The sequence below is a fragment of the Schistocerca piceifrons genome, chromosome 2, assembly GCF_021461385.2.
Source record: "Schistocerca piceifrons isolate TAMUIC-IGC-003096 chromosome 2, iqSchPice1.1, whole genome shotgun sequence".
Lineage (NCBI taxonomy): Eukaryota > Metazoa > Arthropoda > Insecta > Orthoptera > Acrididae > Schistocerca > Schistocerca piceifrons.
The window spans coordinates 556,129,518-556,157,322 of NC_060139.1; the positions used below are offsets into that span (position 1 = coordinate 556,129,518).

The window sequence follows — 27,805 nt, forward strand, 5'->3', positions numbered from 1 at the left end:
ACAGGTGTTTCTTAACATGTGTTCTGTCACAGTACCCACAGCAGCTTGTATCCTAGTCTTCAGTTTGTCGATGTAAGCAACTGGCGTGACGAAGACTCTGCCCTTGATATAGCCCCAGAAAAAAAAATCAAGGGGCGTAATGTCTGGAGAGTGGAGTGGCCAGGGTGTTGGACCATTCCTTCCAATCCACCGATCCGGAAATGAGGAAATGAACCATGAACCATCCAGGAAATCACCCCTATCAAAGCCCAGTGTGTGTGTGTGTGTGTGTGTGTGTGTGTGTGGAGAGGGGGAGGTCCATTTTGCTGGAAAATTATCCATGGTTGATATTCTTCTATCTGTGGGACAATGAACTGTTGCAAAACGTCTAAGTAAATGTTAGTGGTAATAGATTTTTCCGTGAAGAAAATGGTCCAAAAACCTTGTTATGCATGAGGCCGCACCAAACATTCACTTTTTTGATGTCTCGCTGTAACTGTACAGTGGCATGTGGAGACTCTGAACCCCATATATTGGTGTTATACCTATTTACTATTCCACTGACAAGAAAGGTGGATTCATCAGTAAAGCATATGCGATTTAAGTAATCGTCAGCGCCATCAATGCTGTTTCAATGCAATCTCAGTTGAAAATTCAGCATGAGTCAGCAAATCATTCAGTTGCAGGGCTTGCACGATTTGCACTTTGTAAGCATGCGACCTAAGCTTTTCATGAAGAATCTTCACCACACTTGCTTGCGGTATTTGAAGTTCATGTGTTGATTTAGACGGACTCTGTTGAAACAATTGCCGAACACGATCAACAGTTGCATCACTCACACGAGGTCTGCCACTTCAAGAATGGTCTTCAACACTGTCTGTTTCGTTAAACTTTTCATACCATCACTTTACTGATTTAACATCAGGAGGGCTGTGTTCATAAGGAGCCAGAAATTTACACTGAATGCTGATGGGCGATTTTGTTTCATGAAACCAAGGCACACATCGCATTTTCTCCTGTTTTGACACCATTTCGCCAGCAACCAACGTGACCTAACAGACCGCGTCAGTCTTGTGGAGCACTAGTGCCATCTATTGGTCACAACAACTAGTAACACTAACCTATGTAACAGCGTCAAAAGTAACTTATTATGTTAAATGGTTATAAATTTTTATAATCAGGGCAAGACTTTGTGCTCACCCTCTATAACATACTGTGTATAAAATTATATGAAACTTTTCAAACAGTTGAGATAATATTGACCTGTCCAAAATTCAAAAATTAGTTCTGGTAATGACTACTTATGATGAGGAAAGGTAATGCTAGAAGAAGGTGTCCCTTTAAAAGTTGCCCAAGTCTGTCAGAATGCACAATGAACATGAATGGATGCAGGTGATCAGACAGGTTGCTTACATACATGTTACATATCAGAGTTGTATCTAGACGTATCAGGGGTCCCATATCACTCCAACGGCACATTCCCCACACCATTACAGAGCCCCCATCAGCTTGAACAGTCTCCTACTGACATGCAGAGTTCATGGATTCTCCATACCCACACACATCCGTCTGCTCGATACAAATGGAAACGAAACTTGTCCAACCAGGCAACACGTTTCCAGTCATCAACAGTCCGATGTCGGTGTTGATGGGCCCAAGTCAGTGTTGACGGGCCGAGGTGAGACGTAGAGCTTTGTGTCGTGCAGTCATAAACAGTACACGAGTGGGGCCCCGAAAGCCCATATTGATGTTCCGTTGAATGGTTCACATGCTGACACTTGTTGATGGTTGATGGCCCATCATTGAAATCCGCAGCAAGATGGATTGCACTTCTGTCATGCTGAATGATTCTCTTCAGTCGACACTGACCCTGTTCTTGCATGATCTTTTTCCAGCCACAGCGATGTCGGAGATTTGATGTTTTACACTCGTGAAATGGTCGTACGGGAAAATGTCCACTTCATTGCTACCTTGGAGATGCTGTGTTCCACTGCTCATGCGCCGGCTATAACACCATGTTCAAACCAACTTAAATCTTGATAACCTGCCATTGTAGCAGCAGTAACCAGTCTTAATAACTGCACCAGACACTTGTTGTTGTATGTAGGCACTGCTGACAGCAGCACCACACTCTGCCTGTTCACATATATCTGTATCTGAATACGCATGCCTATACCAGTTTCTTTGGGGATTCAGTGTAGATAAAGAAGGGAGATGCAAAAATATGCAACAGCAAAGATTTCACAAGGCAAAAGGAGTTCCTACCAAAATAAGCATCTGCTAACTTCCAAAAAAATAAACCTTGAGACTGTTGACAGTAAGATCAATTGATCAAGCAAGCAATGAAGATGCCATTCAGTGAGAAACTGTGTCTAATAAGGAACATAATGAGTGGAAGAGCACAAATTACAACTTAATCTGTAGTGGAAAACAATGGTTAACGTGATGGTAGAGAGGAAAAAACATAGGGGCAAGCCTCCCCAGGAGTACAGGAGACAGAGTGTTGCTGCCATAGGTTGCAAAAGACTAGTTATGCTAAAATGTAGAGGATGCTGATGGGTGACAAGAATAGAGAGCTGCCTCGAACAAGCTTCGAATTAACAACCATCACCCCATTTCTGCATGCAAAACACTTGAAGATAGTATTAACTGTAACAGAAAAAAAACTTGACAATCAACCTCCTTTGCCCGCCCCCCCTCCCCCCACCCCGCACCTCCCCCCCCCCCCCCCACCCACCTCTCTCTCCGGTTACCTACTGCAGTACATAAACTGGTCATTTCAATTCCTACAAGGTTACGAACGTTATCCTTAGTCTTTCGTTTTAGAGTTTTTTCAAGAAAATCTTGTATGCAGCAATTGTGAACTCAAAAAACTAAACATTTATTTCTACTTATGCTGTTAAGTGTTAGCTTCCATCCTCTGCATTTGAAACAGTACTTATTTTTATGTCAGGGTATGTCACATTTTTTCATGCTGCACTAGTAAATTTTGTGTTTGCTGGGATTCAACCCGTAAAGTTCACTAAATTTCTTAAAGGATTTTGGATACAGTTTTACATAAATAAGTTCCTTAAACGGTAACTTTAATAAATGGTGTTTGAAACAGTAATATTTACTTACATAAATACATTTTTCATGTCAATATTTTTTTTCCTTACAAATCATTTGGAAATTTCCAGAAATCAGAACAAAACAGTTCATGTGTCTGCAAAACTATAATTAAGCAACTTGATCCCAAGGGGCACAGCAAACATGTGGACTACTGCGTGGACGGCACCACACTTCTGGCCGCACAACTGCAATGCCCTTTCTGTGAGACATAAGTTCATCTATGTGTTCACGAGTAATACTGTCACAGTACCCCAGATCCAGCCGTCGCAGCTTTGGTAGACTGGAGACCAAGAGTGGCAAAAAATCACGACCTGCAATATCAATAGAAGGATTACAATTAATTGTAAAACAAAGTGTACAGCTACAAATACGAAATGTGTTTGGCTGTCAAGAGAGCAATGCATGATTCCTTCACTGACTACCATACCAGATTATAGTCAAATGATATTTCATAAAACCCAAAGAAATTCTGGTCATGCATAAAGGCTGTTAGTGGCACCAAATATAGTGTCCACTCCCTAGCGAATGAGACAGGAACTGAAATTGAGAGTAACAAAGAGAAAGCTGAAATGCTTAACTCCATTTTCAAATGTTCCTTTACAAAGGAAAACCCAGGAGAACTGCCCAAATTTAATTCTCATACCATTGAAAAGATAAATGAAATAAGTATTAGGATCAGTGGTGTTGAAAAACAGCTGAAATTGTTAAAACTGAACAAAGCTCCAGGACCCAAAGGAATAATTGTCAGATTCTATGCTGAATTTGTGGCTGTATTAGCCCCTCTTCTAACTATAATCTATTGTTGATGCCTTGAACAAAAAACTGTGCCCAGGTCTTGGAAAAAAGCACAGGTCACACCCATTTACAAGAAGGGTAATATAAGTGATCCACAAAACTGCCATCCTTTATCCTTGACATCGATTTGTTGTAGAAGCTTATAACATATTCTGAGCTCAGACATAATGAGGCACCTTTAACCGAATGACCTCAATGCCAAATAGCATGGATCCTGAAAACATTTAGCATGCAAAATACAACTCTCACTTTTCTCACATGACATACTGAAAGCTTTGGATCATCAAAGCAGTCAGGTAGATGCAGAATTACTTGATTTCATAAAAGCATTTGACTCAGTACCACACCTACACTTATTGTCAAAAGTAGAATCATATGGGGTATCAAGTAAAATTCGTGACTAGATTGAGAACTTTTTGGTAGCGAGGATGCAGCTTATTATTTTGGATAGAGACTCATTGTCAGATATGGAAGTAACTTTAGGTGTGCCCCAGGGAAGTGTGTTGGGACCCTTGCTGTTAATGCTATATATTAATGACCTAGCAGACAATATTAACAGTAACCTCAGATTTTTTTTGCAGATGATGCAGTTATCTATAGTGAAGTACTATATGAAAGAAGCTGAGTAAATATTCAGTCACATCTCAATAAGATTTCAAAGAGGTGCAAAGATTGGCAGCTTGCTTTAAATGTTCAGAAATGTAAAATTGTGCACTGCACAAAATGAAAAAAAATATAGTATCCTATGACTGTAACATCAGTCCCTGTTTCATTTACTAGGGACTGGCCACTACCTTTGGTACCACTAACAGCCTTTACGTATGACAAGAATTTATTTGGGTTTTGTGAAATATCAAAATGGTTCAAATGGTTCTGAGCACTATGGGACTTAACTTCTGAGGTCATCAGTCCCCTAGAACTTAGAACTACTTAAACCTAGCTAACCTAAGGACACCACACACATCCATGCCCGAGGCAGGATTCGAACCTGCGACCGTAGTGGTCGCGCGGTTCCAGACTGTAGCCCCTAGAACCACTCGGCCACCCCGGCCGACTTTGTGAAATATCATTTGACAGAAATGAGCCAATTCATCCAAATACCTGGGTGTCTCACTTTGTAGGGATATGAAATGGAATGTTCACTTAGGCTCAGTTGTGGACAAAGCAGGTGGCAGACTTCAATTTATTAGTAGAATACTGGGGAAGTGCAATCAGTCTACAAAGGAGATTGCTTACAAATCACTCGTGTGACCAGTTCTAGAATATACCCATACCAAATAGGACTAACAGGGGTTACTGAATGTATACTGAGAAGGGCAACATGAATTATCACAGGTTTGTTTGATCCATGGGAGAGTCACAGAGTTACTGAAGAAACTGAACTGGAAGACTCCTGAAGATAAATGTAAACAATCCAAGAAAGTCTATTAACAAAAGTTTCAGGAACCAGCTTTAAATGATGGAATATACTATGATTGCTTACATATTGCTCGCATAAGGATCATGAAGATACGATTAGAATAATTATTGCACATGCACAGAGGTATTCAAAGAATCATTTTTCTCGCACTCCATACGCGAATGGAACAGGAAGGAAACCCAGTAACTAGTACAGTGGATCGTACCCTCTGCCATGCACCTCAAAGTGGTTTGCACGGTACAGGTGGAGATGTAGAACTGCTGTTTTGGACATTAATCAATATAATCTGCATCAACATTTTTTTAATTAGCAAATGTGTTCTCCAACCTTTGGTGTATTAATCGCAATTCATTTGCAGTCATAGTGGCACATGTCATTTACAAGATGGTTGGCTTCAGTCAACACAACTCAAATCTCTTATCATTACAAAGTTATATATTGTAGTACCATGTTTACACGAGTACAAGACAAACCTGAATGCGAGATGACCCCCATTTTTTTAAGAGGCTCCTTGGGAAAAATTAATTTTTAACATATTCTGACTAATCAAATTTAAAAACTTTTACTGATGTAAGGGATCTGTCTAAAAAGTTGACTTTATACCTATTCTAAATTTATGTCATTTATTGATTGTCTACATTTTGATAAAATGAATGAGGAGAAATAAAATATACAAAAAGAAATTGTTCACATTAATTTTTATCTTCACTACCTTTTCTGTTTACTGAGTCTGTCATCTGTGGTATCACTATTTTTAATCATCGCTGTCATCATCCTAAAGGAACAGCTCTAAAACTCGTATCACAATTGCCACAAATATCTGTTTATTTGGAATATGTTGTGATTTTTGTGGTTGTGGTTACTGTGGGACCCGGTGGCTGTGTAGAACGAGCAGCTGACACAACCTCAATCGTCCCCATCATACCTCACAGTAAGCATAGACAACTTGCTGTGCGAAACACACTGGTATGCCACTGGTCCCCACCTAGAGTTTCGGCATCTCCTACTTTGATTCCAAGTGCAAAACTATTCAGGAAAACTGCAATTTAAACATGGTAGATGTTCATAAAAAGCCAAAGTATGCAGTATACATTCCCTTGGTTGGCTGCATGATGAAATTTCTGCCTATTCGATACTCTCCTCCATGTAGTTCTCAGCCACACTAGGTCGCTGTTCCCCCTCCAACTTCCCTTAGTGCTGTGCTTCAGCAACAGTGAAGCATGGACAGCAATATCTTATAGGGTGCAAGTCGTATCTAACAACAGCAACTAATACAGAAATAAAAGGTTGCAATCATTATTCAATCCAATTCTAGAACTTTTGCTCCATGATCTAGTGAACCCTGTTCATACAGTTTCTGCAACAGATCTTTCCACTGCTATTTATTCTTGTGATAACAATTACAGTCAGTTTAATATGATTCATTTTGTTTGTCTAACATTTCTTTTGGACTAATTTTTCTTCTTGTTTTATATGACTGTCATCATCTTTTTCTACAGCTGATTAAAAGCTGGTAATGATTTTCTCTGCTATTCTAATATGTGTACAACAACTGAATTTCTCATTTGCAACCCATTTGGCATATCATTAGTTTCTCATAACCAAATAACCTACTGAGTTGTGAATCAAGTGATGGTTTTTGAAGGATATGATTTTTGCCTTTGAATGTTATCTTTGCTTAAAAAAGTATCATAAATGTATGTATACAATACCCATACATGTATGAGAATTTTTATTGTAAACCTATTTGAATACAAAAAAAGTTTGTAAGTTTATAGAATTAAATGTTATTTCCTCCTATGTTTAACAAAATTGTCAGTTTTTAAGCAGAGCATGAGATTTTTGTGATGGGTAGTTCACAGTTTCGCGCATGTCCCTTGCACTAGTACTGCGATTCAAACATCATGTGATTATTCAAGCAAGGTCAATATTTTATTAGGAAATCTCGATCATATATGAATAAGTATTGTTTGATATACTCTACCATTCGGGACTGTTCAAAATAAATTTGTACAAAATCTCAATAGTCAAAGCTTTATCTATAGATGTAAGACAACCCCTACATTAATCTATTAAACAATATAAAAATATTGCCTCATCAGTGATAGTTTGATCTGCGAATATAGGACAATCTCATATTTTCGAATGGCGAATTTGCGGAAAAACCACGTCTTATAATTGAGTATGAGGTAAGTCAATTATTATCCGCAATTTAGTTATACTTTTGTTTATTTTGGTAGCACTGTCGTTTTACGTTGATGACACATGCTTTGTTTATTTGTTGTTATATCTTTGCAGTTTTCAAGCTGCTAGGTTAGTTTTGTTATCGCTGCTGTGCTGTTAATCATGGATGCTTCGCTGTCTATTTGCAACAAAGAAGGGTAATGTTCAGTGTTCCGTTTTTGTGGTCAGAAGGCGTATCAGGGGCTGAAATTCATCGAATACTTTCGGTATAGTACAGGAACAGTATTTTGCCATAGCCGAGTGTCTACAAATGGACTGAAAAATTCCGAATGGTCGCACAAGTGTTACGTATGATGAAGGAGCTGGACGACCTTTTACCGCCACAAATGAAGAAACCATTGAGCGTTCACGTGAAGTCATTCTCTTATACAGATGATTAACTATTGACAAGTGGCACATCACCTGCAAATTAAAAACAGTTCTGCCTACAAAATCATCCACAACAGACTTGGGTGTCATAACATTTGTGTAAGATGCATCCCAAAACAACTCACACAGTTGCATAAACAAACGTGCTTGGACATCTGTAAAAAAACATTTGGATCACTACGGTAATGAAAGGGACAACTTCTTAGACAGGATCATTGCTGGTGAGAGTAAACGGCAAAGTATAGAATGGAAACATCCAAATTCACCATGCAAGAAAAAGTTCAAGACTCAACCATCCGCAAGAAAACTGATGCTTATGGTCCAGTAGTGGAACATTATGGGGAAAGGGCACAACAATAAACAGTGTATGTTACAGTGAGATGCTTACTACCAGGCTAAAGCCCGCAATTTGAAGCAAATGCCGAGGATTGCTGTCAAAAAGTGTTGTGTTGTTGCACGACAATGCCCATCCACATACTGCTGCCCACACTGCTGAAACGCTCCAGAAACTCAAATTTGATGTAATGGATCATCTTCCATATAGTTCCCGATCTTGTACCTTCTGACTATCACTTTTTGGTCCACTCAAACAGATATTAAGGGGCCGTCGATTTGCCTCAGAAAAAGCAGTGAAAGAAGCAGTGCATTCCAGGCTGGCAGCTCAACTGAGAACCTTCTTTTATGAGGGCATCAGGAAGCCTGTACAACGATGGGCCAAGTGCGTTGAAACGCAAGGAGACTATGTTGAAAAATGATGTTCTTGTAAGTTTCCTATTTGATCACAATAAAATTTTTAACTACTTTGCAGATAATAATTGATTAACCCTTGTACATATGGTAATTGTTTCCTCTCCTATCGTTTCCTCCTTTCCCTTGATGGATTACAAGGTATTGACGACCTAAGTGTTTGACCATTTTCAGCAGTTATTTTCTCCTCAATTAGTATACTGGATGGTGTTCACATACCTTAAGCTATTTCTTACTCAGCACCCAGCCTAACTAAATCGTGCAGTGAACAAGAAACACTTGCCAGATATTCTCCATCCACAAGTAATAACAGTTATGACATAAATTTGCTTCACTGCAGTGGGTTGTGCTCACATATCTCCAGCTATTTCTCACTGACCACCCGGCCTAACTACTTCATACATTGAACAAGAAACACTTGCTGACTATTTCTCGTCTATAAATAATCATAGTTATGCTAGAAATTTTTTTCACTGCAGTGTGTGTCTGATTTTTTTCTCTTTGAATTAGAAGTCTACTTTTATTCTCCACTGTATTTATTGTGTATATTTTTAAATATATCAACATTTCCCATCCATAATCCTTGCATAGAAAATTCTGATAAGAAGAAGTAAAATAATGAAAAATGATTCAGTTGCTCTTAGCATGTGGAATAATGTGGTCACTAAACTGCCATTACCAAACAGATAAAACATCTGGTTAAGAAAACAGAGCATATGTATATTGTAGTTTATTACTGAGAAAATATGGTGTATGTCAGAAACAGTGATGGAACTAGTTACAAGCATTATATTGTACAAGAAAGTAAGAACTAAAATTACTGACAGGTCACGTAGGAGTCAAGCTAATTTAAATACTTTTGTCTGTGCTTTTGCTGCTCAGAACACGTCTTTTCCTTTATAATATTACTTTTAATTTTAAATACTCTGTTGAGAAAAGTCTCAAGAGAACTCTTTCAGCAAGATTACTGAAACTAACTTAGCAGCTCAACAATACTGAGGATATGCGAAACATCCTGACACTTGGCTGGAAGTCTCTCCTTACATCTTTTAACAGTCAGAAAAAGTTTTGAGGCTGATGTTCCCTCACAAAGTCCAGCCATATTTTTTCTCAGATATCACAATATCACTGCAAAGACTACTGTGGTGTCCTGAAGCTTATGCACCTTCAGAATATCTCTTAATTTTGGACTGTGGTACCTTCCTCCATCCCATTTTCTCTCATATTTACACTTTTCCCTTCAGGTAACTTACACAGGCTTCAGTACATTCTCCCATCTTCTGTTTTACTTGCTCATTTACACTTTCAATATGTTATCGTGGTGTGTTTCATTTCTAAACTGTCTGTTTCCTTCCTTAATTATTGTGAAGTTGTTCTGTTTTTCTTCTTCTTCGCCCCCCCCCCCCCCCCCCCCCCATCTTTCCATAACTTTTCTCCTCCATTTTTCACAGTTACAGTGTTATCTGTGACTCCCACCTCTCATTCCACTTGCAACACAGTTACAGTGTTATCTGTGACTCCCACCTCTCATTCCACTTGCAACCAATTTTCTTCTGTCACACATTCCATTATTGAACACAACTCAGCACTTTTGTCTCGTTTAAATTCTAGCTGCTCAACAGTTTTAATATATATGTCCTTTCCTTTTAGTTTATCAGCAGTCAGCATCTGTATTACCTTATTTTTTGTCAGTATTTTGAATTTAGCTTTATTTGTCATAACTACTGGACCACAGTCATAGCCAGTAACTGCATATTAATAGATAGTCATAGATCCAGTTCCCATAGCTATGTTTAACCACAATGTAGTAACTATGCTTGTTGAGTTTTGTGTAAAGATACAGGCTAACAACTTATGTCACATACTGGAGAATTTTTGAAATTATTAATTTCATGTTTCAATTTTTGATATTCTCTTGAACAAAACAAAGACACAAAGATGTAATTACATTTTTACTATACTTGCACTGTGCGTTGTAACAAGATGTAAGCATTTAATTCATTGTTCCGATATTCCCAGTAAAACTTCCCTTTCACACAGCATGGAGCTTCCTCATCATAAAACAAACTCCAAAAGACACTGTGTTGCAAAGCTTTGTAGATCAATAATCACTCAACAGCTGCTCACATCTAACTGAGTATGGCCAAAGCATAATAAAAAATTTGCTCACTGGCTACTACACTCATGATAATGCATGAGAGCAATGAGTTCATACAGTGTCTTGCATAACAAACAGATCTCCATGCAAACAAACAGATACATCTGAACTCCCAGCAGTTTTTTCTCGATTTTTCGTTTATTCAAGATAAACTGACTTGCACTGTAAGCCTGTCTCATTTATAACGTGCTATTCACAGGTACCAATATGAAGCATCAAAGTGGTCTTATCCATTGTCAATATTTCAATAACACACATGTACTTCTGCACAGTAGCGTGTAGTCAGCAGAAATATTCTCGGAGGACAATATCTTCTGTACCCTGGCGCAAGAAGATGGTTCTGAATAAAATGTCTGTTCATGTTTCTGCTTATATGAATACGTTGGTGGAAAATTTTCTACATTCTGTTATATCCAACTGGTGTTACAAAGTTTAGAACAAAGCCTGTTATACACACATTGTTCATCACTGCAGCTAACTCCAGCAGCAGTGATTTTGCCCAAACTGAAATAGATACTGTAGACTCTTGGCCCTTGAAAATCATAATATATTCACGACTCCACAGACAGAATTTCTTCAGCACCAACACACTGACTACAATTAGTTGTTCTTTGGTATCTTTTCTAATTTTCCTGAGAGAAGTTGTCAGAGAAAGGCTTAGTAGAACCTTTTAGAATATTGGAGTAATATGCCACGTAACACTATTCCATTCATCAAGGCAAAAGTTTCTCAATGGTGCACTGCCATTTTCTGTATCTGCCAGTACTCATAATGCTGGACTAAGAGCTATTACATAATGGCTGTTAGCAGTTCGCACACAGGAGATTACAGCGTGGTAATCCTAAATTCATTTATTACTACATGTATGCCACACAGCATGGTTTTTCACAATATAATATGAGAATATGAATCTGATTTGCTAGGTTAGGTGAACTTGCTCTGTTATGATCCATATTTCAACATTTTACATACTTCAGTAAAGAGTTACATTCCAGATTGGTTTCGGCCTTTGACAAATGTAGTTTCAAGTTATGTTTAAGAGAGCCTAATTTTTGTCTCATAAAGGTCCAAAGCAGTTGTTATGTTACACACAGAAAACAATCATTAACAATGCATCCATTCAACACAAATACACTATGTACTACACGATGCTAAAGCTCATATGAGTGAATAATAGAGTAAATGAATAGCCATTGTAGGTTTGAGGCTGCTCAAACACAGCCCAGTGCAATTGCAACAACAACAACAAATAATAAAAGTTACTGTATGTCATAGTGTGTACAATACTCAATGAAGTACACAAATTTATCACTGATTTTTGAAACAGGATACACACCTGAAAGGCCATCATTCCAGATAAGACTCATAATCTGTATATGATGACAGTGCTCGATTATTCGAGACACACCTCGATCTGAGATATGAGGGCAGTGTATTACAGACAATCTCCTTAGACCCGCACACCTGCAATCATAGCAGAGAATATGCATGTAGTAGATAACATTAAAAATTGTGAATTACCACTAAATATGATTACAGAAAAGAAAAGTTGTTAACTTCTTACAGAAGAAATATTTGAAACTGACATATTACTCTGATGTGTGTACTGATACTATAGTGTCATGTTTCCATAATTGATGATGATGATGATGATTATAGTGAGAGAAAGGAGAGGGTGTTATCCAGCACCAGCACATAACCTACTCATCTTGAATAGCACCAAGGGGTTTGCAAAGTGTAGTGCCACCATCCACCACCACCATTAAATAACTAAATAATAAACATGGCCATGTGCTCTCACTGCCTGGGATCTTATGGAGAGGTTTGGAATTCAGCTAGGACCTTGACTTCAAATCTGCAATGAGGCACTTTACACCACCACCTCTCTTCCCGAAATTGACCAAATACTGGAGATTAAAATTAATTTTCGACCAAGATTTGAACCATATACCTCAAAGTAGAACAATATTGCAAAACCATGTGTCAGTAGGCTTGACTAAAGAGCATAATAGCATAACTAGTCACTCAATTCCCACCTTAAAAATCTGTTAAATCTGTTTCTTCCTAAATTAAATCTTAGCTTCCTTATGACTGTGCCCCAGAAAATCAAGAACCATAAAAATAAAAAGGATTTACTACTGCTATCTGCCCTGTTCTAACTACAGTCTTGGTTGCTTTTTTAATGGAAAATGCTTATTTATCTTTCAGTTTACATCACCATATTTCATCAAGTTACTACTATTTCTATCATCTTTCTCATTTATTTCCAATCATATCAGATATGTAATTGGTCTCATCTTCTTGTTTACACAGTACATCGTGACACTGTTAGATTTCAGTAAGATATTACTGTGAAAACAATCTGTTAATCCATTCATTCACACTGTATTAACTCAAACATTTATTTATTTAGTGTGTGGCATTGAAAACCATATATGATCACACAGGGTATGTGGGGGTAAAAGTACTTGTAGGGCAAACGTACAAATCAAGTTTTCTGGTCCCCAAAGCAGAAGTTCACCATATTCCCACCAGGCAGTGCACACTTCATCTCCTCAGTTCTGGTCTCGAAGATCGTCGTATTTGGACACTTACGGATGGAGAAAATACAGTAAGTCACTTTTGTATGTTTTCTATGTAAAATTTGTCTATAGCTTTCATTGAATATTAGGCGAACCTCAATCTATCTACGAATTAGATAAACTCAGTATTGGAACAGTAATGTAAATGGATATGTAAAAAAAATCTACTCACCAAGGAGCAGCAGGAGAACATACACACAAAACGGTTTAACTTTTACATGCTTTCAGAGCAAGTAACTCTGAAAGCTTGTAAAGATTTTTTATTTATCTGTTTACATTACATTGTCAATAACTGATTATATTCATTGTTATATCAGTATTGGGACTGGCAGCTATCAGATTCCAATATCCACCTTGATCTTCATGAATTTAGCCGTATGTGTTATCTGTAGACTTCTGAAAAAGAAAATGGCAGAATGGGGTAAAAGTATACAGGTATAACAAGGTAAAAGTTCGTAGGAGTTACTTTTACCCCATCAAGAAACTATTTGTGAACTTTTATGCCATAACCTGTACTTGGACTAGTGTAGTCTCCTCTCATGTATTCTAGCATTCTTTGTTGGTATTTATTTATCTAAATGGCCTAATCATCCACATTAGAGAACTTAATTTTTCTTTTCTATATTTTTTCTTTCACAGGGTGGTCATGTTTTCAAACATATCTACCTTTCAGGCACTCTTCGAATATAATCACATCTTCCACAAGACATTTTTTTCCAGAAACCAACTGAGAACATCAACTTTCACAGCCATTAACAGAGCCACTCTAGCATCAAGCTCTTAGCCTTTTGAAATGGGAGCTCAATATGGCTAGCATCCAAAGCTACTGTGTTTTCAAAGGCTGCCTTAAGAAAATGTCTTAAAATTCCAAAGGAAGTCAGCACTTTGGCCATTTCATGATAACTTTTTCATTGGATGAAGAACTGTGTTTCCCTTGATAAACGTTTCTTCAGCCTTACTCTCCGATCATAAAATATTTGCTTTTTGAATCACTGAAAAATAAAAAGTTCTTAATTTGTTTCTCCATGAATTTATTTATAATAAATTATTTTCCTCAATTGGGAGTAAGAGTATGCAAAATCATTTTTAAGAAAACTTTTATTGCACCTCTCATAGCACTTGGATGACAAACTTCTGCACATTTGTTACAAAGGTACCTAGCTGTTGCATGTGTAACTAATATAATATTGCTGCAAGTTTTTTATGAAATTTTTAGTAAAATAAAAAATTTGTGCTTTTATCCTTCTACCCTATATAAGATATGACGAATAATCAAAAACAATGTAAGTCCATATAAAAACAAAAGTATATTAATCTCATGGGTCACAAACAAACAGAACTTGTACATATTCAGTTGCTTCTTGGGTCACAGAAGTCTGATCACCAACCAGGATATGACCATAAAGGGCTTTCTACTTTAATGAGTGTATGTTGTGTCCACTGGTAACATACTGACTGTCCAATGAAGCTGCCTTTACCCATCGATGAAATGAGTCTCACATTTGACACGGTTTGTTTTTGTCCTGTCAAAACTAGTCCATATTTTCTGGTGCAAGTCAAAGCTCGGGCCTTTCCTTTTATACAGGGAAAGTTGTTGATACATACTAATAACCACACTCCTCACTGTTTTTGTTATTCTTCAGTGATACGAAAACTGTCAACAAATAGTTTTCTGGCTTTTAAGCATGGAGGCTGTAGTCCATCAATTGCCACACTTCAAGATTACTGGTGACTTGAAAGCAAAGGATTACTTTGTATTTTAGTGTATTTTAATTTTACGTTGGTGAATAAGTTCATAGCATTTTTGTTTTGCATGCTGGTATTCTGGTTGCTATAGGATTTTTGTCAATTACCATTTTTTATTTGTAATTCACTGTTGCTATTAAAGTTTACATACTGTCATTTTGTCATATGGAGACAACGAGTGGCGCTGTAGACAAAACAAAATGGCATGCCCAATGGAGAAATCAGAAGATTTCTGACATATTCTCCTGTCTGAGTTCAATAGAGGGGTGACAGACACTGAAGCAGCCAGAAACATTTGCTCAGTGTATGGAGATAATGCCATGGACATAGCATGACAAGAAAATGGTTTTCTTGTTTTGACATTAGTGACTTTCCGCATACAGGAAGAGCTTCGGGGTTTGATGAAGATCATTTAAACACATTAATCCACAATGATCCATGTCAGTGTAGTTGAGAACTGGCAAATGTGATGAATTGTGATCATTCCACCATCGTGTAACTTGTGCATGCTATGGGGAAGGTTCAAAAATCAGGTGTGTGGGTACCACATGCTCTAAGTTAAACTCACAAAAATCAGCAATGGTAATAAGTGCATTCTGCTTGCTCGTCATCAATTGGCTCATGAACAACTCTCACCATTCCTGTCATCTATTGTTATTTGTGATGAGAAAGGGTGTCTTTATGCTAACATAAAGAACACAAAGGAGTGGTTGAGCCCAAACAAAGCAGCAACTCCCCTTACAAACACCTGCAGACATCCACAAAAGACAATGTTATGCATCTGGTGGATAAGTGACAGTTTGGTGTACTACTAATTGCTTCTTCGAGGTATAACCATCACTGCTGACATTTATCGTCAACAACAAAGGCACCTTGCAGATTCATTCCAAGAACAATGATGAGGAACACTCCATGAAGTGATGCTACTCTATGATAACATCCAGCTACATTCTGCTAGAATGATAAAGAACACTAGACAGTAGTTGGGTTGAGAAGTCACTCCACAGCAGTCTTATTCAGATGATCTTGCACCCTCAGATTCTCAGCTTTTTCACTCTGTATCCAACAACCTTCAAAAAACTTCCTTTCTAGATGAATATGTGCTCCAATTATGGCTCAATGAGTTCTTCGCCTCAAAAGTACATGATATCTACAGCCACGGAACCGAAAAGTACCCCAGCTCTGACAGACTGTTGTAAATAGGGAAGGAGATTATTATTTATGACTAAAGTCTCTGTTATCTATCTTTTGTGTTTATTAAACATGTGGAAATACTCAACAAACTTATGCACCAGCCCGATAATTAAGGAGTAAAGTCAATAAATAGTAGAGACACTGAGAAGCCAACAGGATTGAAAACTTTGGTAGCTTCCAGAAGAAAACACACATGTGTGTAAGGCTACATTGTACCAGCTGAATACACTGTGCTGGGACTGGAGTTCTGCAGCTTGACAGGAGTGAGGGTTTGTGTCAGGTGGGATGAGGAAAGGTGGCTGATGGCTGGGAGTGGGGCAACAGGTGCATAGATCTGGAATGTTGGAGGGATAGGAATGCAACACATTACCACTGAAATCAAGAATGTAGGAATGTGACACATTGCCATTGAAATCAAGCATGTTGTACCCAGCAATGTGTTCCAGCACTGAATGGTCAACGTTGTTCTTGGCCAGTGGCCATGGCCACATAAAATGCCATGTAGAACTTTCAGCAGAGCTGGTATTTGACATATCTGCTTTCTCAAGTGGCCTCATCACCTCTGATGGGTAGGATAAGTGTGTGACAGGACTGGATAAGGGCGTGGTGGGAGGATGTCTTGCACCTGGGTCTTCCACAGGGACATGACCCATGTGGCACAGAGTTGGGAGTGGCTGCGACTAAAAGATGTACCAGGATATTGTATAGACTGGGTGGATGGTAGAATACCACCTTGTGAGGAGTGAGTAAAACTGCAGCTAGGATGTTTCTCATTTCCTGTCACAATGATAAAACAGTTAAAATCCTTGTGAAGCATATGGTTCAACTGTTCTAGTCCAGGATGATACTGAATGATGAGGACAGTTTTCCATTGCAGCTGGTTCTTGGGAGTGGTGGTATGCAAAATATGCTGTCAATGCCATCTGCAAATCAATACATCAAGAGAGATTTCTAATCACAAAGCAAGCTGAATTGAGCTTCATGCTTAAGTAATTTATGTGCTAGTGCCACCTCACTTTATTATCCATCTGGATGCCTAGTAACTTCACATATGGTGCCTCATGCAGTATGAGGTATCTGTAAGTCATTTTCATTTAAATGATAAAAGTTACTGCAGTGCCGATATTGTTGGCACCTATCAAAGACAATGTGAACATGAACATGCTAATAAAAGAAACAGATTATACATATAACAAATATTAACTAGATAATAGCAGTTCAAAGATCCAGGCAGCAAAATAAATAACAACAGAAATGATGAAAAGACTACTCACCTCTCAACAGAAATCTAATATCAGTAAATATAACGCCTGAAGACTAAAAGAAACTCTGGTCTTCTCATTAATTCTTTTGCCATAAAAATTGATATACTCAAAGAGACAGTCATCACTTTTAATTACTATAGAGAAACCATTGAGGGTAGAGCGAAGGAAGTGAGGTATCAGTACAGCAGTACATGATTATTCAAGAAGAACTGATGGCAAAGGAGACAAGGTGTACATTAACATGCAGAGGAAAAGGATATGAGATGGAAGATACAGAAGATATATGATAAAATGACGAGTGATAGCTGAAAAGTAATATGATGGAAGATGCGAGGGAGAAAAAACTGAAAGGGAAGAGGCAAGATAAAAGTCTAACTGGAACTGGAGGAGAAAAAAAGTCATAATGTGTCAGCAGAAAATCATACCTTTTTGCAATGATTTCTAACCCAGCATCAGTGAGAGCTTCACACCATGCCAGTTTAAGAGCAGTAAGATTCTCCAAGTATGTGGAAAAACTGAGGAAGTGTAGCAGCCCATTACGAGTAAGCTGTGAAGGGTCTGCCAGTTCCAGAGCACTCAAACTTGTCAGTGGTACCAAACATTCTGCGAGACCAGCATCTCCTAGGCCCTGACATGGTGCCAGCCCTAGTTCCTGCAATCTTAACAGGACACAAATACTGTCAACTACATCCTAAAATGAGCTATTTTTGTTATCTGGATAGCTAAGGAATTTTATCATAACAGAAAAGACAAGAATGAAAACTAAAAATTCCTACTTACCAGACACTAGAGGAACCAATATACAAATTAAAGACGGTAAATCCATGCCATTAACAATGTGAGTCCATTCTTAGGAAAAAAAAGGCAAAAATAACAAAAGGTAAAGATTGAAGGGAAAAGTGAACAGAACTTCATTTTTTCTCAAAAACCCATGTTTAAAAAAAAAAAAAAGGAAGAGAAAGTAGCGATGAATTTTCATTGTGACTGCCTCCATATTTTATGCTTTTTGTGTGTCAGTTTTGCTAGCTGTTAAGACAGAGCAGTCATCACAGAGAAATAAATAAAACAAATTTTATCACCATTTATTAACTACTACTTTCATCCATTCACCAAGCAAATACTTACTGTGTGTTTACCACAGATTGGTATTACACTAAGTTGTGATCCTGCTAAGACAGTATATTATTTGAAGAAGATCTTTTATTCACTACTATGGGCTAATTTCAAATTAACAGTCATTTTCATGTGAACATGTACTTATGCTCATACATATGCTATTCACGGATCATACAAAGCATTCTGACAACATGTATAATCTGCTAGAGCACATGTATAACCATATGTACATTTACACTTGACTGCTAGTTTGAAATTAGACAGTAGTGATGAATGAAACAGCTCATTCTAATAACATATAGTCTCAGCAAAACTACTACTTCTCTTGCTCAAGGTTTGACGCTTGTGGATCAAGAATAAGCAAAGAACCTTTTTGATGTGCTTAAAAGGAAGCAGTAAACTGCAGCATTAATAAAGAATGTCAAACCTGACTTTTTGTCACCATGCTATTGTTTATCTTGAACAAGTTCAGTGACTGGCAAAAAATAAACTACTGAAGTCCAACTAAACACTGGTGTTACCTGTGGGCAAAGAACACAGGTTTGTACATGTCAAATGAGAAGAGCTCTATTGTAAATGGTGGGTTAATGTTGTTATTACATACACCTCAAATATCTCCAATACCTTTGTTCTTTTGAGAAAATATTCTATACCAGTACATTAGAAATTAGGTCTAAAGAGTGGTGTAAATTGTTGTGATACTGAAAAAGGTAAACTCACAATCCACTTTTGTATGGGCAAATACTGAAAATCAAAGTAAGGAAGATAATAATTCAACCAAAATTTGCTTTTAACACAATTGCAGTTTAGTTCCTGTAATTAAATTATACATAACAATGTGCATGAAGAATTTGGTTAATGGTCCCTCCTTGAACACAAGATACATTAGATAAAGGATACACAGAAAAGAACACTGTGAAATGAATCTATTATCCTTGACTCATTCCCAAATCCCTAAAGCTTCTGTTTCCAGATGAAATCTAGTGAACATGATGAATGAATGTCATGAGGATAAATATCTACTTGCAATATGGCTGCCAAAGATCTTTCATATTTTTAAATATATGGTTGCTTTATATGGAAAAGAGGGGAGATGGGTATACAGGAATCGTCATTTCTAAACAATGCATGTTCAGGTTATCTGGAAAATAAACTAACTAGTGATTAAAATCAAAAGTACGTTGTGTTCTACAGCTTCCAACAAGAAAGAATACAATATTTGAGGATAAAGACCACGTTAGAGGTATACTATTAGAACTGTGAATCTTGTTAGCAATAATATAATTGGTATAAGTGAACACTGACATAGGCTCAATACTTACATCATTGACCTCCACATCCCAGTCACTTCACCTCACAAATGAAATATCTATTGACAGCTGAACAATGCATAGGCCTACAATTTCTATCAGTGGATCATATTCCATGTGTTACCTGATAAGGTATGGTCCAGTGGTGCCAGGTTACATCAAAACCACAGCTCGCTAATGCAGGGACTGTAACACTTTCACTACTACTAGTTGATCAATGTCATTAAAGTCTTGGCTCTGAAAGATGGCATCTAATGGAAGAGCAGATCAGCTGTAGCAAACAGGGAGCACTTTAACATCTTTTTGTTTTATTACCCCAGGACATGCCAGGTGGGGCTACCTCCTATAAGATCTTCCTGAATATTGTTCACATAAGAACCAAATCCTTAATACCTATAGGACTATGTGTTAGATTCGTTCCTAACTGGGACCGTAAATGTCTGAAATTGTTGCTCAATTCCAGCATAATGCAAATTGTTGGTGCAGTTAAACTTGCTAGGCACCCTAAATTTATGAAAGGGGCAGTTACGTTATGAATAGACACGAGGAATAGGTTTTACATACCAGAGGAAAAAATGAATATTATGTGACATTATAGCAGATCCCATGAGAGTCATAAGTATTATCAACACAACTTGGCAAATCTGAAAGCAAACAAAGAGGACACGTGGTACTCTGACCCATTCAGTGTGATTAACTGCAAGAGTAATAAACAAAATGTTGGAAATCTTCAGAGTTGACAATGTCTTTTTAACACTGTTGCAAACACAATGAGCAATTTGCGAGAAATAACTGTTTGCCTTTTTACCATGTCTTCATGCAACTTCGCAGTTCCCAGAAAGAAAAAAAATATCATAAGAAAAAAAGACAACCAAAACCATGCATCAATAGGGCTGGTGTACAGTGTGATGGAATACTCTTTTTCTCTGCAGCCCAGTAGTGTTGATACCAACAAAACAGTAAAACTGGCCATCTGTTGAACACAATCACATGAAGTACATGAAATTTCAGTTTACTGGCAATACGGCCATCACTTTTAAGAGAAGTAAACTCAAAAAATTTGAAAGCAAACTAGCAGTAAGGCTTGCCCAAATCACATCATTCCTTTGATCAGATCTTTCAAACATAGAAGCATCTTGTTTCCATTTTTCACATCATTTTATCAATACTACGAGGGCAGTTCAATAAGTAATGCAACACATTTTTTTTCTCGGCCAATTTTGGTTGAAAAAACCGGAAATTTCTTGTGGAATATTTTCAAACATTCCCGCTTCGTCTCGTATAGTTTCATTGACTTCCGACAGGTGGCAGCGCTGTACGGAGCTGTTAAAATGGCGTCTGTAACGGATGTGCGTTGCAAACAACGGTCAGTGATCGAGTTTCTTTTGGCGGAAAACCAGGGCATCTCAGATATTCATAGGCGCTTGCAGAATGTCTACGGTGATCTGGCAGTGGACAAAAGCACGGTGAGTCGTTGGGCAAAGCGTGTGTCATCATCGCCGCAAGGTCAAGCAAGACTGTCTGATCTCCTGCGTGCGGGCCGGTCGTGCACAGCTGTGACTCCTGCAATGGCGGAGCGTGCGAACACACTCGTTCGAGATGATCGACGGATCACCATCAAACAACTCAGTGCTCAACTTGACATCTCTGTTGGTAGTGCTGTCACAATTGTTCACCAGTTGGGATATTCAAAGGTTTGTTCCCGCTGGGTCCCTCGTTGTCTAACCGAACACCATAAAGAGCAAAGGAGAACCATCTGTGCGGAATTGCTTGCTCGTCATGTGGCTGAGGGTGACAATTTCTTGTCAAAGATTGTTACAGGCGATGAAACATGGGTTCATCACTTCGAACCTGAAACAAAACGGCAATCAATGGAGTGGCGCCACACTCACTCCCCTACCAAGAAAAAGTTTAAAGCCATACCCTCAGCGGGTAAAGTCATGGTTACAGTCTTCTGGGACACTGAAGGGGTTATTCTGTTCGATGTCCTTCCCCATGGTCAAACGATCAACTCTGAAGTGTATTGTGCTACTCTTCAGAAATTGAAGAAACGACTTCAGCGTGTTCGTAGGCACAAAAATCTGAACGAACTTCTCCTTCTTCATGACAACGCAAGACCTCACACAAGTCTTCGCACCCGAGAGGAGCTCACAAAACTTCAGTGGACTGTTCTTCCTCATGCACCCTACAGCCCCGATCTCGCACCGTCGGATTTCCACGTGTTTGGCCCAATGAAGGACGCAATCCGTGGGAGGCACTACGCGGATGATGAAGAAGTTTTTGATGCAGTACGACGTTGGCTCCGACATCGACCAGTGGAATGGTACCGTGCAGGCATACAGGCCCTCATTTCAAGGTGGCGTAAGGCCGTAGCATTGAATGGAGATTACGTTGAAAAATAGTGTTGTGTAGCTAAAAGATTGGGGAATAACCTGGTGTATTTCAATGCTGAATAAAACAACCCCTGTTTCAGAAAAAAAATGTGTTGCATTACTTATTGAACTGCCCTCGTATAACTAGTCAAACCTGTATTGGAGAGAGATACATATAATGCTCAAAATATTCAGGCATCACCTGATGCAGACACTGCCATATTTCCAACTATCAATTAGTCATATTGGAAAAGTAAAGATGAGGGTGGACATTTTTAAAAGGCCCACAGATGAGATAAGGGAAGCAATGCACAGGACCTACGTGAGGCACCATTAGGGCTGGTGTATAGTGTGACAGAATACTATTTTACTGTACAGTGGTTCATGGTTCATGGTGTGGGTTCCTGTAGTCATGTCCTAGTTCATGAACCACGGGCAACATATGGTTGGCCAAGTAAGTGGTCCCGAAAGTCGGGATACCAGTTACTTTGGAATAAGGCTGGGCATCTCAGACATATTCTGAGTCGTGGTCACCTTTGTGCTCATACGGCAAAGACTACCAAATCCACCGGTTAGTCCCTCAGCCGTTAGGGGTAAAACCCTATGGGACTCGGGGCAAGTAAGGCTAGCAACCTGCTTCCCTGGTACTTTAAATATGATGCTGGCAACAATCAGAGCAAAATGCCTCAGACCTTTGGAGGTGACGGAGTCCCACCTCTAACTGACAAACCAGGGACTCCTAAGATACGACTTGGCAAACAAATGGTAATGAGATGGGGAGCTATTAATATCAATGGGTGCTACTCTGGGAAGAAGGTAGAGCTGGCAGAGGCTGCAAGTAAGATGGGACTGGACGTTTTAGCTGTTAGTGACATTCGGGTAAAGGGTGAGAAAGAAGAGGAAGTGGGAGAATACAAGGTCTACCTGTCAGGAGTCAAAGCAGGAATAGCACAATGAGGTGTAGGGCTTTACATCAGGAAAGAAGTGGAACCCAGCGTAGTTGCAATAAGGTATGTAAACGAACGATTGATGTGGATAGATTTGACAGTGTCTAACAAGAAAATTAGGATTGTGTCAGTATATTCACATTGTAAAGGGACAGATGAAGATAAGATGGATAGTTTTTATGAGGCACTCAGTGATGTAGTTGTTAGAGTAAAGGACAAGGACAGTGTTCTGTTCATGGGTGATTTTAACGCCAGGATTGGAAATTGAACAGAAGGGTATGAAAAGGTTATGGGTAAATTTGGAGAGGATATGGAGGCCAACAGGAATGGGAAACAACTCTTGGATTTCTGTGCCAGTATGGGCTTAGTTATCACAAACTCCTTTTTTAAACATAGGAACATTCACTGGTATACTTGGGAAAGCAGGGGAACCAGATCTGTCATTGACTATATAATAACAGATCAGGCATTCAGGAAGGCTGTGAGGGGGACACGTGTATTCAGGGGATTCTTTGATGACACTGATCATTATTTAATCTGCAGTGAAATTGGGATTGTGAGGCCAAAAGTGCAGGAGGTCAGGTCCATATGTAGGAGGATAAGAGTGGAGAAACTTCAGGATAAGGAAATCAGGCACAAGTACATAACAGTGATCTCAGAAAGGTACCAGTTAGTTGAATGTAGTCAATTGCAGTCATTGGAAAAGGAATGGACAAGGTACAGGGACACAGTACTAGAAGTGGCTAAAGTATGTCTAGGAACAGTAGTGTGTAAAAGTAGGATGAAGCAAACAGCTTGGTGGAATGACACAGTCAAGGCAGCCTGTAAAAGGAAAAAGAAGGGGTATCAAAAATGGCTACATACTAGAACTCAGGTAGACAGAGAAAGTTATGTTGAAGAAAGAAACAAAGCCAAACAGATAATTGCAGCGTCCAAGAAGAAATCTTGGGAAGACTTTGGAAACAGGTTGGAGACTATGGGTCAAGCTGCTGGAAAACCATTCTGGAATGTAATTAGCAGTCTTTGAAAGGGAGGTAAGAAGGAAATGACAAGTATGGACAGGTCAGGAAAACTGCTGGTGAATCCTGTGGATGCATTGGGCAGATGGAGGGAATATTTTGAAGAGTTGCTCAATGTAGGTGAAAATGCGATCAGTAATGTTTCAGATTTCGAGGTAGAATGGGATAGGAATGATGGAAACAGGATCACATTTGAGGAAGTGGAGAAAATGGTCAATAGATTGCAGTGCAATAAAGCAGCTAGGGTGGATGAAATTAAGTCGGAACTCATCAAATACAGTGGAATGTCAGGTCTTAAATGGCTACACAGGATAACTGAAATGGCCTGAGAGTCGGGACAGGTTCCATCAGACTGGACAAAAGCAGTAATCGCACCAAATCCTTAAACATGGAAACAGAAAAGATTGTAACAACTACAGAGGTATCTCTTTAATCAGTGTTGTGGGTAAAATCTCCTCAGGTATTGTTGAAAGGAAAGTGCGAGTACTAGTTGTGGACCAATTGGATGAAAATCAGTGTGGGTTTAGGCCTCTTAGAAGTTGTCAGGACCAGATCTTTAGCTTACGGCAAATAATGGAGAAGTGTTATGAGTGAAACAGGGAATTGTATCTATGCTTTATAGATCTAGAAAAGGCATATGACCGGGTTCCTAGGAGGAAGTTATTGTCTGTTCTACAAGATTATGGAATAGGAGGCAAACTTTTGCAAGCAATTAAAGGTCTTTACATGGATAGTCAGGCAGCAGTTAGAGTTGACGGTAAATTGAGTTCATGGTTCAGAGTAGTTTCAGGGGTAAGACAAGGCTGCAACCTGGCTCCACTGTTGTTCATATTATTTATGGATCATATGTTGAAAACAACAGACTGGCTGGGTGAGATTAAGATATGTGAACACAAAATAAGCAGTCTTGCATATGCGGATGACTTAGTTGTGATGGCAGATTCGATTGAAAGTTTGCGAAGTAATATTTCAGAGCTAGATCAGAAATGTAAGGACTATGGTATGAAGATTAGCATCTCCAAAACGAAAGTAATGTCAGTGGGAAAGAGATATAAACGGATTGAGTGCCAAATAGGAGGAACAAAGTTAGAACAGGTGGACGGTTCCAAGTACTTAGGATGCATATTCTCACAAGATGGCAACATAGTGAAAGAACTGGAAGCGAGGTGTAGCAAAGCTAATGCAGTGAGTGCTCAGCTACGATCTACTCTCTTCTGCAAGAAGGAAGTCAGTACCAAGACTAAGTTATCTGTGCACCGTTCAATCTTTCGACCAACTTTGTTGTATGGGAGCGAAAGCTGGGTGGATTCAGGTTACCTTATCAACAAGGTTGAGGTTACGGATATGAAAGTAGCTAGGATGATTGCAGGTACTAGTAGATGGGAACAATGGCAGGAGGGTGTCCACAATGAGGAAATCAAAGAAAAACTGGGAATGAACTCTATAGATGTAGCAGTCAGGGCGAACAGGCTTAGATGGTGGGGTCATGTTACATGCATGGGAGAGGCAAGGTTACCCAAGAGACTCATGAGTTCAGCAGTAGAGGGTAGGAGGAGACGGGGCAGACCAAGGAGAAGGTACCTGGATTCGGTTAAGAATGATTGCGAAGTAATAGGCTTAACATCAGAAGAGGCACCAATGTTAGCAGTGAATAGGGGATCATGGAGGAAATTTATAAGGGGGGCTATGCTCCAGACTGAATGCTGAAAGGCATAATCAGTCTTAAATGATGATGGTGTTGATAGCAATAAACTGAAGTGCTGCTGAACACTACAATGAGAGAGACTGGCACTATAAAGTTCTCCAAACTATCTGGCTCTCAGCACTCTGCAGCTTTCTATTTCCATGTGTGTTGACATAAATTGATTAGGATAGACATACTGTCAACATTTTGTAATACCACAATTTTCTTGACCAGCCAGCAAAATGACAATCTTTCTACATCTACATCTACATGATTACTCTGAGATTCACATTTAAGTGCTTGGCAGAGGGTTCACTGAACCACAATCATACTATCTCTCTACCATTCCACTCCCGAACAGCGCGCGGGAAAAACAAACACCTAAACCTTTCTGTTCGAGCTCTGATTTCTCTTATTTTATTTTGATGATCATTCCTACCTATGTAGGTTGGGCTCAACAAAATATTTTCGCATTCAGAAGAGAAAGTTGGTGACTGAAATTTCGTAAATAGATCTCACCGTGACGAAAAAAGTCTTTGCTTTAATGACTTCCATCCCAACTCGCATATCATATCTGCCACACTCTCTCGCCTATTACGTGATAATACAAAATGAGCTTCCCTTTCTTGCATCCTTTCAATGTCCTCCGTCAATTCCACCTGGTAAGGATCCCACATCGCACAGCAATATTCTAACAGAGGACGAACGAGTGTAGTGTAAGCTGTCTCTTTAGTGCACTTGTTGCATCTTCTAAGTGTCCTGCCAATGAAACGCAACCTTTGGCTCGCCTTCCCCACAATATTATCTACATGGTCTTTCCAACTGAAGTTGTTCGTAATTTTAACACCCAGGTACTTAGTTGAATTGACAGCCTTGAGAACTGTACTATTTATCGAGTAATCCAATTCCAATGGATTTCTTTTGGAACTCATGTGGATCACCTCACACTTTTCGTTATTTAGCGTCAACTGCCACCTGCCACACCATACAGCAATCTTTTCTAAATCGCTTTGCAACTGATACTGGTCTTCGGATGACCTTACTAGACAGTAAATTACAGCATCATCTGCGAACAACCTAAGAGAACTGCTCAGATTGTCACCCAGGTCATTTACATAGATCAGGAACAGCGGAGGTCCCAGGACGCTTCCCTGGGGAACACCTGATATCACTTCAGTTTTACTCGATGATTTGCCATCTATTACTACGAACTGCGACCTTCCTGACAGTAAATCACGAATCCACTCACACAATAGAGACGACACCCCACAGGCCCGCAGCTTGATTAGAAGTTGCTTGTGAGGAACGGTGTCAAAAGCTTTCCGGAAACCTAGAAATACAGAATCAACTTGAGATCCCCTGTCGATAGCGGCCATTACTTCGTGCGAATAAAGAGCTAGCTGCGTAGCACAAGAACGATGTTTTCTGAAACCATGCTGATTACGTATCAATAGATCGTTCCCTTCGCAGTGATTCGTAATGTTTAAATACAGTATATGCTCCAAAACCCTACTGCAAACCGACGTCAATGATATAGGTCTGTAGTTCGATGGATTACTCCTACTACCCTTCTTAAACACTGGTGCGACCTGCACAATTTTCCAATCTGTAGGTACAGTTTTGAGATGTCTTTTTCCATTAGCAGTCAACTTTCAGCACCAAGACTTTAAGGAAATGGATCTACTGAATACAGAGACTCCTAGATACATACTGTCAGGTTGCACGTGGAACATAATACTCTGATAGA

General features: G+C 39.0%; 1 protein-coding gene across 14 annotated transcripts in view; it reads right to left on the reverse strand.

Annotated features, from left to right (window-relative positions):
* Positions 1 to 3,045: 3,045 nt before the first annotated feature.
* Positions 3,046 to 27,805, reverse strand: part of LOC124773751 (F-box/LRR-repeat protein 4-like) — a 102,370-nt gene continuing 77,610 nt past the window's right edge. For 12 of the 14 annotated variants that reach the window (XM_047249439.1, XM_047249438.1, XM_047249432.1 and 9 more), the window contains 3 exons: positions 18,036 to 18,269; positions 12,160 to 12,287; positions 3,046 to 3,401 (listed from right to left, as the gene is read on the reverse strand). In XM_047249439.1, coding sequence (XP_047105395.1) covers positions 3,199 to 3,401; positions 12,160 to 12,287; positions 18,036 to 18,269 — 565 coding nt within the window. In that variant the 3' untranslated portion in view covers positions 3,046 to 3,198. Of the gene's footprint in view, positions 3,402 to 12,157; positions 12,288 to 13,308; positions 13,414 to 13,577; positions 13,802 to 18,035; positions 18,270 to 27,805 lie in introns of those variants that run through there. The other 2 variants (XR_007014968.1, XM_047249440.1) reach the window with 2 other exon arrangements.